This window comes from Alosa pseudoharengus, unplaced genomic scaffold (assembly GCF_046254945.1).
Source record: "Alosa pseudoharengus isolate Yale_2024_CS ecotype anadromous, Long Island Sound unplaced genomic scaffold, YU_APseudo_1.1 YU_APseudo_1.1_scf_11, whole genome shotgun sequence".
Classification (NCBI taxonomy): domain Eukaryota; kingdom Metazoa; phylum Chordata; class Actinopteri; order Clupeiformes; family Clupeidae; genus Alosa; species Alosa pseudoharengus.
In genome coordinates this window covers 24685779-24698854 of record NW_027468576.1, presented here as the reverse complement: position 1 = coordinate 24698854, position 13076 = coordinate 24685779, and the positions used below count along the sequence as shown (strand labels likewise).

The 13076-nt window shown below is 42.7% G+C and overlaps 2 protein-coding genes across 4 annotated transcripts; one reads left to right on the top strand and one right to left on the bottom strand.

Moving 5' to 3' along the window:
• Positions 1 to 1730: 1730 nt before the first annotated feature.
• Positions 1731 to 7548, bottom strand: fzr1a (fizzy/cell division cycle 20 related 1a). Its single transcript, XM_076278539.1, has 14 exons — positions 7409 to 7548; positions 6543 to 6623; positions 5910 to 6038; positions 5735 to 5798; positions 5455 to 5585; positions 5163 to 5245; positions 4792 to 4975; positions 4574 to 4639; positions 4359 to 4461; positions 3841 to 4025; positions 3070 to 3303; positions 2661 to 2765; positions 2481 to 2573; positions 1731 to 2172 (listed from the first exon to the last, which is right to left on the bottom strand). The coding sequence occupies exons 2-14, from the start codon at positions 6609 to 6611 to the stop codon at positions 2131 to 2133; spliced, it is 1488 nt and encodes a 495-aa protein (XP_076134654.1). The 5' UTR covers positions 6612 to 6623; positions 7409 to 7548; the 3' UTR covers positions 1731 to 2130.
• Positions 7549 to 7981: 433 nt separating this feature from the next.
• Positions 7982 to 10582, top strand: dohh (deoxyhypusine hydroxylase/monooxygenase). Of its 3 annotated transcripts, none has more exons than XM_076277580.1 (5): positions 7982 to 8027; positions 8809 to 9100; positions 9223 to 9299; positions 9402 to 9645; positions 9865 to 10582. In XM_076277580.1, the coding sequence occupies exons 2-5, from the start codon at positions 8827 to 8829 to the stop codon at positions 10179 to 10181; spliced, it is 912 nt and encodes a 303-aa protein (XP_076133695.1). In that variant the 5' UTR covers positions 7982 to 8027; positions 8809 to 8826; the 3' UTR covers positions 10182 to 10582. The 3 variants fall into 3 exon arrangements, with proteins under 3 accessions (XP_076133695.1, XP_076133694.1, XP_076133696.1); XM_076277579.1 differs by having other exon boundaries at positions 7991 to 8068; XM_076277581.1 differs by lacking the exon at positions 7982 to 8027 and adding an exon at positions 8097 to 8591.
• The last annotated feature ends 2494 nt before the right edge of the window (positions 10583 to 13076 follow it).

Sequence of the window (13076 nt, the reverse complement as noted above, 5' to 3'; positions counted from 1 at the left end):
TGTTAATGCAGTATCTACAGATCCTACTTTTGTTAAGTAGTAAAACAGTCAGCCATGGTCAACTAGCCTGGGAATACCCATACAAACATTTGGCAAATTTGGGATTTTCTCTGCAGGTCCGTCTGGCCAAGAGGCTATTGAAGCCCATTTCCAATGTGCCTAAAAGACGGGCACGCAAATACAATTCTTAATCCGGCATGGACGTGTATTTCTTTGGAATGAGTAAACAACTGCACCTAAAACCTTCATTTACAAGATTGCTACACTTCTGAAACAATTTGGTAGGAGTTTAAAGTACAAATTTCAGTTTAATTTCACTGCTACTGCTAGTTATGCCCCTGCTGGAAGTCGTAAGTCAATGAACCTTTTCCAGACCCATTCTCAGTTGTACAGTTATGAAGGTCTGGGTGTTCCCAGGCTAATGGTCAACCTAAATCTGATTCTTTTTTTTTTTAAATGCCACATCTCTGTTGTCCTTTTCCGAAATGCAACTTAGTATGGCAGAGCCTTGACTAACATTGATTGGGACCAACTTTTCTATTTGTTACTGACTGAAACTCTACTCTGACAATGTAAATATGTGTAAATACATGTATTTCCTGTGTTAAGGAAAGCAGTAGCACTCTCTGTGTAGGTAGTATGTATCTGTATAATATGAACTTTTTTTTTAATAAATATTATTATGGTAACCTGTGAAGCTCCTTTTCACAAGTGCTTGAAATCACTATCTGGTACCTGTGTTCACATAGTCATGAATTTATATAATTGAATGTGGTGATGTGATGTAGACTTATTCAATTTTGTTGAGTTTTCCCTTGCTTCTGATAGCTATGGTTTATTGTGCAATATGTGTGAGAGAACCTCACTATAAACTATCAAACATGTCATGCCAAACTGTCTGGGTTTACAATTTGGATGAAAGACTGGCAAGACTGCTCTTTGTACAGCTCTATACGGTTTTAAAGGATATCGATTTCACTTTGATATTAGCCTTTTGTTCACCTTTACTAGATCTATCCACCTTTATTTTGCAGTTGATGGCACCAAACAGTTTTTGACATTGTATTGTGATTGGGAGTACTGATATTGTACGCAATGTTGAATGATCCATTACTATATTTTCACATTAAGCCTGTCCAACTCTAAAAAGTGTTTGTGTATAACCTATATATGCATAAACCTGTAAAATGTGCCAGGCTGTCTTCTCACTTTCACACCATAACTGGATATCAATGTACCTCTTCCTCTAGCTCCTCAGCGGCTGTAATATACTTTGAACTCATGTAAATACAGATATTCTAATGGTATGTTCAAAACCACATGGAATAAAGTTAAGACGGACATATGTGATGTTTGTCCATTCATTGCAAGAGAGCAACGGTGTGTCCAAAGTCTACCATCACTGGATACACTTGGTGTTGAGGAGTCCGGGCCATGATTAGCTTATTTTTCACCATTATACATCACTGACCAAATCAGCTGTTAAATTGGTTACTGGTTACATTCAAAAGTACACTGCTCATTCTCAAGTACAGTGCACATTAAAAATGCATTGCTAAAACAAATTGGAACTACACAAGGGACGTAAACTCTTTTTCAGTGTGCGCGCGCACGCACAGACGCACACACAGACACAGACACAGACACAGACACAGACACAGACACAGACACAGACACAGACACAGACACAGACACAGACACAGACACAGACACACACACACACACACAAATTGTCACTGTTGACATTACCATTTATCTGAAAACAACCCAGGAAAGATGACAAAATGGTAAAGGACATCTATCTTTAAATTGTAAAGATTTAGGACACTTACATTTCTTGATGCTTATACAGTATTGTACATTTAGGATATTTAGCAACTTAAAAAACACAAAATGTTATAAAATGTGCATTAATTGCAAACAAAACACAAAAAACAAACACAAAATACACCAAATCAAGTAAGCTTTTGAAATTAATCCTGAATGTATACAAGGCAGTCCTGATGGAGGTCTATAAAATTCTGTAAACATCAATCGACAGTCCCCTCTCTTAACACCTTTGCCTTCTTCCTCCACCTATAAAAGAGGTCATATCCCTCAACATGATTTTAGTCTTTCACTCTACGGGGGTCATCGTACTCTGGTGAAGAGGTTCAAGACAGACACCGACTCCTGAAAAGAAAATATGACTGAGTTAACAATTTGTCAAACGTTAGCTGAGAGCATGAGCTGAGAGCATAGTATGCACTCAATACTAATGGATGAGCTCACAGCATACACACACACACACACACACACACACACAACATAATTAACAGAGAGTAACAGTAACAATCCACAGAGAACCACAGGCAGATATAAAGCAATGCACATGCTGTTATACCAATGTCCCTGGGCAGACTGTGAGGGGGTGTGGCAGTGTGTGTGTGTGTGTGTGTGTGTGTGTGTGTGTGTGTGTGTGTGTGTGTGTGTGTGTGTACCTTGGTCGAGCGTGTTTTACTGAAGACATTCCAGAAGCGCAGGGTCTCATCTCCGGCTCCTGTGACGATGGCCTCTCCATCTGGCGACATGGCCTACACACACAGGGACAGATTTCTCATCAGGTACTTGCTAATAAATGCTCAGAGGGGATGGGTTAGACTGAGAGGTTCTCTTCTTACCAGGTAGAGGACTCGGTACGAGTGTCCAGTGAGTTTGGCCACCTGAGTAAGAGATGGGTATTTCCACACCAGGATCTGGTTTTGTGAGTATCCATGTGTGCTTACCTAATAAACAAACAATCCAGAAACAATCAATAAACACGTGCCTTTTCCTCTTAAAAAAGGACCACAAGTGGGATGTAAAAAAGTATCAAATGGCTGCCTGTCTGCAATGAATTATGAAAGTTTCATCCACACAATCCACAAATCCATTACCATTTCAGAACTGCAAGGTCAACTACAACTAGTGAAACTCACTGGTTCAGTAAAACGCTCAGAGAAACAGGACTTCTCATTTTAAAACTTCACATTAACCTCAGGACCACATTAGTGGACACTAATGTCCACATTAGCCTTGGGCTCTACGTACCAGCTCATTAGCGTGCTTGGACCAGGCCAGGTTGCAGACTTGTGAGCCTGTGTCGATGGACTGCAGGGGCTGCCCTGTAAGCGTGTTCCAGAAGCGGATGCTGCGGTCGGCCGTGCCGCCGCCCGATGCCAGCAACCCGTGCTGGTGGGGCGACCAGGCGATGGCCTTGACCGCAGCCAGATGTTCAGTGTACTGCTGCACGGGCACCACACTAGAGTGGTTCCACACCAGTAGCTGAGGAAGACAAGCGCAAGTCAGAAATCTGCAATCAAACTTATCCTCTACATAGAGATAGTAACATTGTCAAAAATATCAGAGCAGGCCAGCGCCACCAAAGTGCCTGAATTTGGCCTAAAATCCAGTGTGTTAAAGCGGCAAAGGTGTGATTTGTTCTTCGATACGGTTATTAGCTTTGTCATGATATTTGCACCACTGTAAGTAATATAGCAGTGTAACACGGCATACTACAAACATATTGTACCACAGCAAAACATTTGTGGCATAGTACATTTGCACTACACCATTACAAAAATGGGTAATGGAATCTACCACCAACTGTCCCCGTGTTAAAAATATTGTGTAGACACTAATATCATATCATACAGCTCGCTCTACAGGGTTCTGCAAAATGGCTGTATGACTAATACACCTAAGGGGTTTCATTAGCTGAATTAAGTGTAATAGAGGCTGATAGAATACCCTGCCTGAAGGGCAGGATACCGAGCGAGCAGACCACAAGAATCGATTGTGGAGCAGTCGATGGCCGCTTACCTTATTGTCGTTGCCCCCGGAGGCGAGCAGCTGGTGGTCGGTGCTCCACTTGAGGCCGCAGACCTCCTGCCGGTGTCCCTGGAGCCGCCGCTCCGACTGCTGGGGGGGCGTGCGCACGTCCCGCTGCAGGATCATGCGGTCACGGCTGCCTGACGAGAGCTGGTCGGCGTTCCACGCCAAAGCACCTGCGGAGAACGAGAACCAGCAAGGACCGGAGGACCGTGAGCAGAGGGCACTGGAGATGGGGGCATTTCTATTCAAATTACTGGTGAGGATCAAAGGGCTCCAATTTAAACGATGGGCAAAGAGCAAAGCAAGGTAACAATAAACGATCATGCATGAACTAAAACAAACTATTGTGTGGTATGTGGAAGCACTGAGCTGGCCCACTGGCGTTTACACCAAGGATCTACCTCATGGTATTAAATTTACACATTAAACACATTATTTTGCCAAGTTATTAAGTTAAGCCAACAGTTTCCTTTGAGGTCAGTTCTGAATTTGCATTTGTGACTTACCCACTCTCGCTGTGTGGCCCTCAAGCGCAAACAGTTTCTTGCCTGCAGATGCGTCCCATATTTGTACAAAGCCTTTATGTGTTCCCACTGCCACCAGATTGCCCTATGGGAGAAACACATAATCTCAAGACAAATCACATGTATGCATGCCCATAATGCAGCCATAACGGCAAACGCATAACAGAGCCGCCTGATCTGGATATGTGTGTACTCACTCGTTCCGACCAGCCCACGGATGTGACAGAGTCGCCCTCTACTGACAGGTCACACAGGCGTGTTACCTGTAGCAAACAAATCAATCACAGTGTTTAGCCTAAAAAACACAAGCACTATATCTCAAATATTTAGACAAATATTGAAGCTATGAGAAAAAACGTTATTGACATGAATAAAAAGCAGTCATTAGTGTATTTGTAAGCCATGTGGTAGCTACCTGACTGGTGCACGCACTCCACAGATATACACAGGTCCCCAGGCCCACACTGAGCACATTTAGGGAGGACCAGTCCACTAGGTTGAGGTAGAAGTCGTCTTGTAGTTCCGGTGCATCAAGCACCTTAAAAGGAATCTTAGAGATTTTACGGGTGGGCTTTCGTGGAGACCGTAATAGCTTCTGACTGCAAAGATAACAAGACAGAAGACATATACCATGAAACTAAAACAACAGACACCATCTCACACAGACACACACACACACACAAAAGGTACAGAAGCACTGAAATCAGTGCTGTGGTTGAAATGGTTGCCTTTCTTTAACCGCTTAGTATGGGTTCCTGTTTGTTTAGGACTGTAAAGCCAGTTTACCTTTTGCTGCTGACAGGTGACAGGGAATAAGGGGACAGAGTGTTGTTGTCATCGGGGGAGGAGCGCTTGGCACTGAGAGAGTACTGTACATATACAGAAAGCGAGAGAGAGAGAGATAGAGAGAGAGAGAGGACAAATATAATAAATACTTTAATGGTCTATTCAACTGTTTTGTAGAGTGCACATTGATTTTCCACTTCCGTTTTCTTTGCGAGCATGACCATTAAAAACTTACAGGACAAACTGGAGAGGCCTGCAGCTGAGGCAAGGAGGGAATGACTGGCACACTCACGTTAAATAGTCGCCTCCTCTCCGGGGTAGAAGGTCGCAGGCGCTGGTCTTCGCTCTGAGGGTCCTGGACCTTCTCGATGCCTGCCCCCAGCAACTCGTTCTTCAGCAGGGCCGAGTAGGCCAGGCCGTCCGCTACAGAGCACCACAAGGAAAGACAGTTACCGAAACATATGAGATGTGAGGGTTCCCAGAGCAGAACAGTGAAATATCCATCCAATCTACTAGAAAGAAGTCACAAGTTACAGATGCAGGCTGTGATGATGCCAATTGGTCAGGCCTACCTTTACTGTTGTCTGTGGTGGCATCTTTTGTTTTTCTGTTCTGGCTAGGTGACCGCTCATTCTCCTGAAAACAAACCAACAAATATACCTGACTACATGCAAGAAAGATCATTTGACATTACACGTTAACAATTAAATGTAGTACTTAACTGTGTGGTTAAGCAATAGTGCTTACGTTTATTCTGTGGAAGTTGATGCTCCAGTTGGCTCCAGCTCGGGATGGGATAAATCTGTCTCCATGTTTGCTAGGGGATGATAGCGGGGAGCTTGTAGGCGTCAGGTTGCGGACCACTTCTGTTGATTTCTGTTTGAGAAGGATTAAAGGGTTTTTATACCCTGGAAATCCAGAGTTCTCACGGGAGCACAATTCGAATTTTCTCAGCGAGTCACTCTGGCAATGAGTAATGATGCTCGTTACTTATGTCCCTTGAATCACAGGGTATCAAATCACATCGGTGTATCTGATATAGGCGGGCCAGAGGCGAGCTAAACAGATGATGACAGCGCTGCAACGAATCAGTCAGTAAACATTTGTCATAGTGTTATCCAATTGCGTGCAGTGAGATTTTCAAATGCATGCTTGGTGCCGCCCCTCGAGTTAGGCCATTACATTAGTCATGGCCAGACCCTTAAGCTTTCGGATTTTGGTCTGGAATCTCCAGGCTAGGGTTTTTATGGAAAACCTGAACTTATCCATTATGACTTACATTGCACAACATATATATAAAATGTAATTGTACAACACTTAATCAAAGGAAATGTGTGTGTGTGTGTGTGTGTGTGTGAAATGCCATATTGTAACACTCACAATGGGACTGCAGTTTATATTCTGTATGTTGATCTGCCGCAACAGCCGCCGCTCATAGTCCTGGTCCATTGAGGAGACTGACTGAAGACATGAAGGAAAGTATGACCAATAATCCAACATCACAATACACACGTCTTTCAAAATCTATCACTGTGAGAGCATGAATGTATGTGAGGAAGATCTAGGGGCATGTATTATTGTCCAGGTATTTGGATGATCAAGTGATGACCTTCAGTCGAGTCAGAGAAATCAAAGTGACATATTTACCACTGGCAGTGGGTCATATTTAGGCCTCATAGTGCTATGCAACACCATACACATCACTTTCCTAGTGACAGTTCAAAGTAGGAATTCGGTTCTCAATGTTGACAATATGGTCTATCATGAAAGACCATAACCACCAGCAACAAACGGAATCTGGCGAAGAGTTGTATCTACAGTCCATTTACAGCCTTATGCTTCACATTTAATCGGGCTTCCTTTCCCACTTTAGAATCGATAAACAGGGCTACATTAATAGCTTGCTGCCTAGTCCCCTAAAGACCCTGTTTTACCACCTTTGTGGACCGAGGGCAATCAGGGAGCTAACATTAAAACTCAAACATTACGGGTTAAGCCCACTGCAAAGCTATATCGACTTTCTCTAGCAGAATATCTAGAACAATTCCAATACCACTGAACTTCGAAATTGCGAGATATAATTTACAGAATGCGCCGTATGAAGTCACAAAACCAACATTACTTTGTAACTTAGCACTCATCTGGTTATTCGCTACCTTGACATAATAGCTGCTAGATAAATTAGCTTTCGTGCTAGCTGGTTAGCTGGTAACCAGAAGAATAAAAAGACAATCACGCCTTCTTACCTTTTGTCCTGGGTAAAAATAGCTTGGAAATCCACCTGTTATTAAAACACGGAACGCTGAGGTAATATTACTGATCAATTGAAGGTTTGCTTAGCTGACTAAAATGTAGCCTTCGAAGATGTTTTGGGTGAAAGTGCAAAGCATTCTGGGTATACATTAAGACCACCTACGTCACAAGATTCGAATCAAAACAAACCCGCCACGTTTGCATTATATTGGTTTTTTGGGGAAAAAAGTTCACATATTGATGTCCAGCATTGCATAATTTCTGCATGACAAAAATCGTTGTGACAAAAAAGCGGGCGGCAAAAGTCTGCTTGTGCCGGTTGTGACATGGAATCCAGCTTTACATTATCTAACGTGTACTACCACCCAATTATTCATCCACATATTGCCGTTTCTCTTGTTTTTGGCACACTGACTATTATGTTTTATTTTTTATAGGCGATCAGATCAAATCGCCACAGGTAGCCTACTTTCAGGATAGCACTAGCCCACACATTTCTACTCCTCGTCAGTAGAGGCCAATATAGAGAAGAAGCACTCTGGTCATCCCTAAAATAAAGAAGCTGTGCTTGTGTCACTTGTTCTCCTGCATCAGGTCCTGTTCACGTGTGGAGTGAGTGATGATGGCACCCATTTGATAGATTTTATTATTTAGTAAGTTACAGTGATTTCACATCATGACAACCTCCCCGAAAGATTCACCCATTTGCATTTGGATTATGAATGGTGTTATTTGATCGGTAGTTGTAGTAACCTTACCGGTGACTAGCTTCTGTAACCGAGCTAGTTAGCATAGCAAGAGTTTTGTAACTGCGTGACGTTTCCAGCTGTTGTAAAAGAAGGCCAAGAAAAGCATGCTTTTTTGTCGGTCTTACTTAAACAATTGGTCCAGTACACGTTCTCAGTGTTGTGTCATTATCCCAATACTAATCGAGATGCTTAACTTAACCATTTGCTTGCTAATATAAAAAGGGCTAGCAGTGGTGGAAGTGGGATCAAAAATGTACGTGGTTTTATGGATCCCTAGATAGCTTGAGTGAACCCAGACGAAATTGATGGGAAATTAAATTTGCTCTCAGGTTCGTCGGGCTTCAGCGGGACGAAAGGTTTCGTTTCATTTCGGTTAAATGATGATTGTTAGGATGGGGTGTGCCTCGCTTAACGGAGGTTCATCGAAGTATGTAGGCTATTTTATAATGTTTATGTTTATGGTATTTATCAGATGTTTGTGTCCAAAGACAATGATTTTACAGCTTGTAGATACATAGCATTATGCTAACCTTATATTGTTATCACTGTTAGTATTAACTGCATTTGTTCAAGTGAATTAATAATCCATACGTGCACTTTATCAACTAATTTAACGTTATTGTTCTCCTCTTTAACCTGTGAAGGAATAAAATTTTACTGTCATGTTCGATGAAAAGGATGTGGCTGCCGTTGGCCAAGTTCTGGTCAACTCAAAGCAAGACCTGGCCACAAGATTTCGGGCACTTTTCACATTGCGCAATCTGGGTGGACCAGAGGCCATCAAATGGATAAGTAAGGCCTTCGAGGATGAATCTGCTTTGCTGAAACATGAACTAGCTTACTGTTTGGGTCAAATGCAAGATGAACAAGCCATTCCTGTACTGGAGGTTGTTCTGAAAGACACCAGCCAAGAGCCCATGGTCAGACACGAAGCAGGTAGGCAAGCAATGCCTCTGCCACATAATATCCAAAGCACAATAATTTATAGACTGCAGCAATACATTATTGCTTAAATGTCCTACAATGCAAATCTCATCTGAATCTCATCCCTGTGTTAGGCGAGGCTTTGGGAGCTATTGGAAATCCAAAAGTGTTGGATTTACTCAAGCAATACTCAGAAGATCCTGTTATAGAGGTATGGAATTGCCTACAAATCAGATGATGCCCTCCATAATATACTTGGCATTGTCTGTCCTAACTCCAGGACATTTCTGTGGACATGTCCACTGTTATGCAGGTGGCAGAGACATGTCAGCTGGCGTTGAGGCGACTGGAGTGGCTGATGAGTGGCGGGACTGAAGAGGGGGCTGATGGGAACCCGTACAGCTCAGTGGACCCGGCACCACCGGCCCCCAAGAAGAGTGTGCCCGAGCTCAGGACGCTGCTCTTGGACGAGAGCCTGCCACTGTTCGAGCGCTACAGGGCTATGTTTGCACTGCGCAACCTGGGCACTGAAGAGGCTGTGCTAGCTCTTGGCGATGGTAAAGAGAGGGAGGGAGTGTGTGTTTGTGTTAGTGTAATTATTGCATTCACATAAACCAGAACTCTGTCAAAAGTAAGCTTCACAACTTAACTTATATTTTATTATCTGTGTTAAAAAGCAAGTGCCATTTTTATTTACAATCAGGGCAACATACAAAAACAATGCTTGTGCTTTTAAAAACTTGTGCTAATATGACTCCCTCCCTACCGTTGGTCAGGTCTCCAGTGCAGTAGTGCCTTGTTCCGCCACGAGATCGGCTACGTCCTGGGTCAGATCCAGCACGAGGCCAGTATTCCCCAGCTGCGGGCAGCACTGGAGAAGGAGGATGAGAGCGCCATGGTGCGGCACGAGTGCGCTGAGGCGCTGGGCTCCATCGGCAAGGACGCCTGCCTGGAGATCCTCCAGCGCTACCGCAAGGACGAAGAGCGCGTGGTCAAGGAGAGCTGCGAAGTGGCGCTGGACATGCTTGAGTACGAGAACTCCACACAGTTCCAGTATGCCGATGGACTCTTGCGGTTGCAGGGCGTCTCATGAGGGATGACGTATTGTTGAAGACTTCTCTCTAAGAAAGAGACCCCCCCCCCATCAGCAGTATCCAACTATAAACATTACTATTTTATTACTCACTGGTTCAAAATGTGCTCACGGAAAAACATATAATGAGAGTTGTTTATTATTTCATTCGCAGACTGTAATCCATTATGTTGTGGGATTGTGAAAGAGTTTTGGCTGGTTTATTTATTATTTTTATGGGAAAATATTATGTAGGTGTCACACAAGCCAAATACATTTCCCAAAATCCTTCCTAAAATCACAATAATCTGTTCTAAAGTCTCCTGAGAAGATTTAATGCGGCCATTTGAGGGCATAAACTGAAACATAACATTTCTGTTCTGAGCATATTTTAATCAACATTAAATAATGTTGTGTGACAAGCTGTGTTTATATCTGTTTGTGTTTTGATATGCATCCATAAAATCATGCCATTTCAATGAACAGTCTGTCCTTGTTGTTCAGAGGGTCAACAAAGGTGATGGAGCACATGCCCCTCTGGGGTGGAGGATCAGGGTGGTTTACGCACAGCACGCGTAATCCCCACAGCAGTGCGTCTTTCTTCTTCATTAAGGTGTGGGATTCTGAGTGGAGTCTTAGCTGCAAAGGTCTTGCCCCCCACCCCCACACCTCATGCTGATGTCAGACCTTTGCAAAACGGGTTATTTCATAATGTCCTGATCACTGTAGTGTTTACTTTGTTCAGGCATGACTTGTTATTAAACATTGGTATAAGAATAGTTTGGCACAATTAGTGCTAGATGATACTCTTTTTAATGAAATGTATTTTAGTAGTCGTAATGTGTTCACCAGGCAAACAATATGCAAAAGGTATCTTTTTTGAGTGTTTGAAAATTTGATCATTTTAACAGCTGCGACGTGCGTCAGAATTTCCAACAAGGAACCAGGCTGTTCAAATCTGAACTAAATGGTTTTGTCAAAAAAAACTTATGCGGGGTAGAAAAAGAAAAACAGTTATGGCACCTGCAATGGGTATTTGAGTGAGGAAGGGAAATATCAAAATAAATTCACAGATTTAAATATATGCCACATTTAACTAGGGATGGATTACTGCACGGGCCTACCGGGCCCAAGGGGCAGGGGGCCCTGAAGCCCAAGCCTTTGCATGGAATCATTGCCTCAATATCAACAAATCAGGATGTAGGCTATGAATCTGATTGAATTTAGTATTGGCCATCCCCAAAATGCACCAGAATACAGGAAATCGCATCAAACAAATTAAAAAATTTCTGGGGGAGGACCCACACACCCCCCCCCTCCCACATATACGACAATAAAGGGGGGGGCCCTTAATACATCTGGGCCCAGGGGCCTGAAAATTCATAATCCGCCCATGCATTTAACATAGTTCCTAGTCAAAGGCCACATTAATAGTAATAACACACTGATAATAATAAAATAAATTATTATTAATAAAACATTTTTTTAAAAATTAACAGATTTGATGTTAAGAACTCTCAGCTATTAACCGTCAATTCATCTGTCTATTTATCTATCTACTATTTTACTTCTTTAAAGCTACTTCCCCCTGTCCCTTTAAGGAGCAGGTGTAGTGTTCATCACTGACATGCATGATGGGTTGCATGCAGCTCTCCTGATGATTGGCAGAGGGGTATAAGTATGAGGCTTGATCCAGAGGGAGGGAGGTGAGGAGGAAGGAAAAAAGGAAGGGAGGGTCAGTCTGTTCCTTAGCTTGAGAAAGCGGAGCTTGAGCCGAGAGAATCCTAGAGACACGCCAACGCAGAGCTCTTTCTTCACCCACAGGGTCGGTCACCATGTTGCACCCCATCATGATCGGCATTGTGACTCTGAACACGTCTATCACCATCATCTACTGGGCCTTCATTCTCATAGAGGCCTTCCACAAGAAGGTTGAGGATGAACCCAAGAAAGACAACCCTGCTTAAACGGATCGCCTATCCCCCAACTCTGTAAATCTGTAGACTTCTGTTGTTAGAGTAGATTGTTTGTAGTGCTTCAATGATACACCTGGGCCAAAGAAAACGATTTTTTACATATAACAGCTCTTCAGTCTTACAATTTTGTCAAGGGATTATGAAAGCCCCAAGAATGAATCTGCAGGTAATATGATTGCTTTTCTTTTCAATCTATGTAGAAGCAGTATATATTTGACAGTTTGAGTGAATATAATAATACCTATTATTTGTCCTTGTCTGACCTTAGATATGACAGCATCTGGAAAGATGAAACTGTGTATGGACTAAAGAAGGAGCGAAAAAAACAAAACAATTTGTTGGTACAGTGGTGCGGTCTCATCAGATTACTGAAAGTAAATCTCTCCTGGATGCTTTCCTTCCCTTAGGTCTTTTTGTCAGCATCCAGACATCGGACGAGACAACAGCTGTCACGTAACAGGAAAGAAATACATTATCAAAACCCCCTGGATCTTGGGAAGAGGTGCACAAGGAATGGGAGAGCACATGGAAAGATTACTTATCATTACCAAGCCAAGGAGGATCACCGACTAAGGTATGTCTCATTTTTAATGCAGTCTGAGCTTCACTTAGCTACTAAATTATATCTTTGCAATGTAGCCAATGTATTGAGATAGAATGCATCAGCTTTATTTGAAATACATCTGCGTGAGTGTGTCTGCGTGTGTGTGTGTGTGTGTGTGGTGTGTCAGAACAAGTGACTTAGGTTCATAAAGGATTTTAAAGTATACCAGTGCAAGACGTTATTGATATTAGGTTGATAGTCAGTTGTTGAATCATATTGAACATCTTATCTCAACTGTTTCAGTTGTCTCAAATAACGCTTTATCACAAAGACACATTATACCACTTGCTTCATCGATTTTAAAAATGGACTACATGTATTCATTTTCATCGTAAC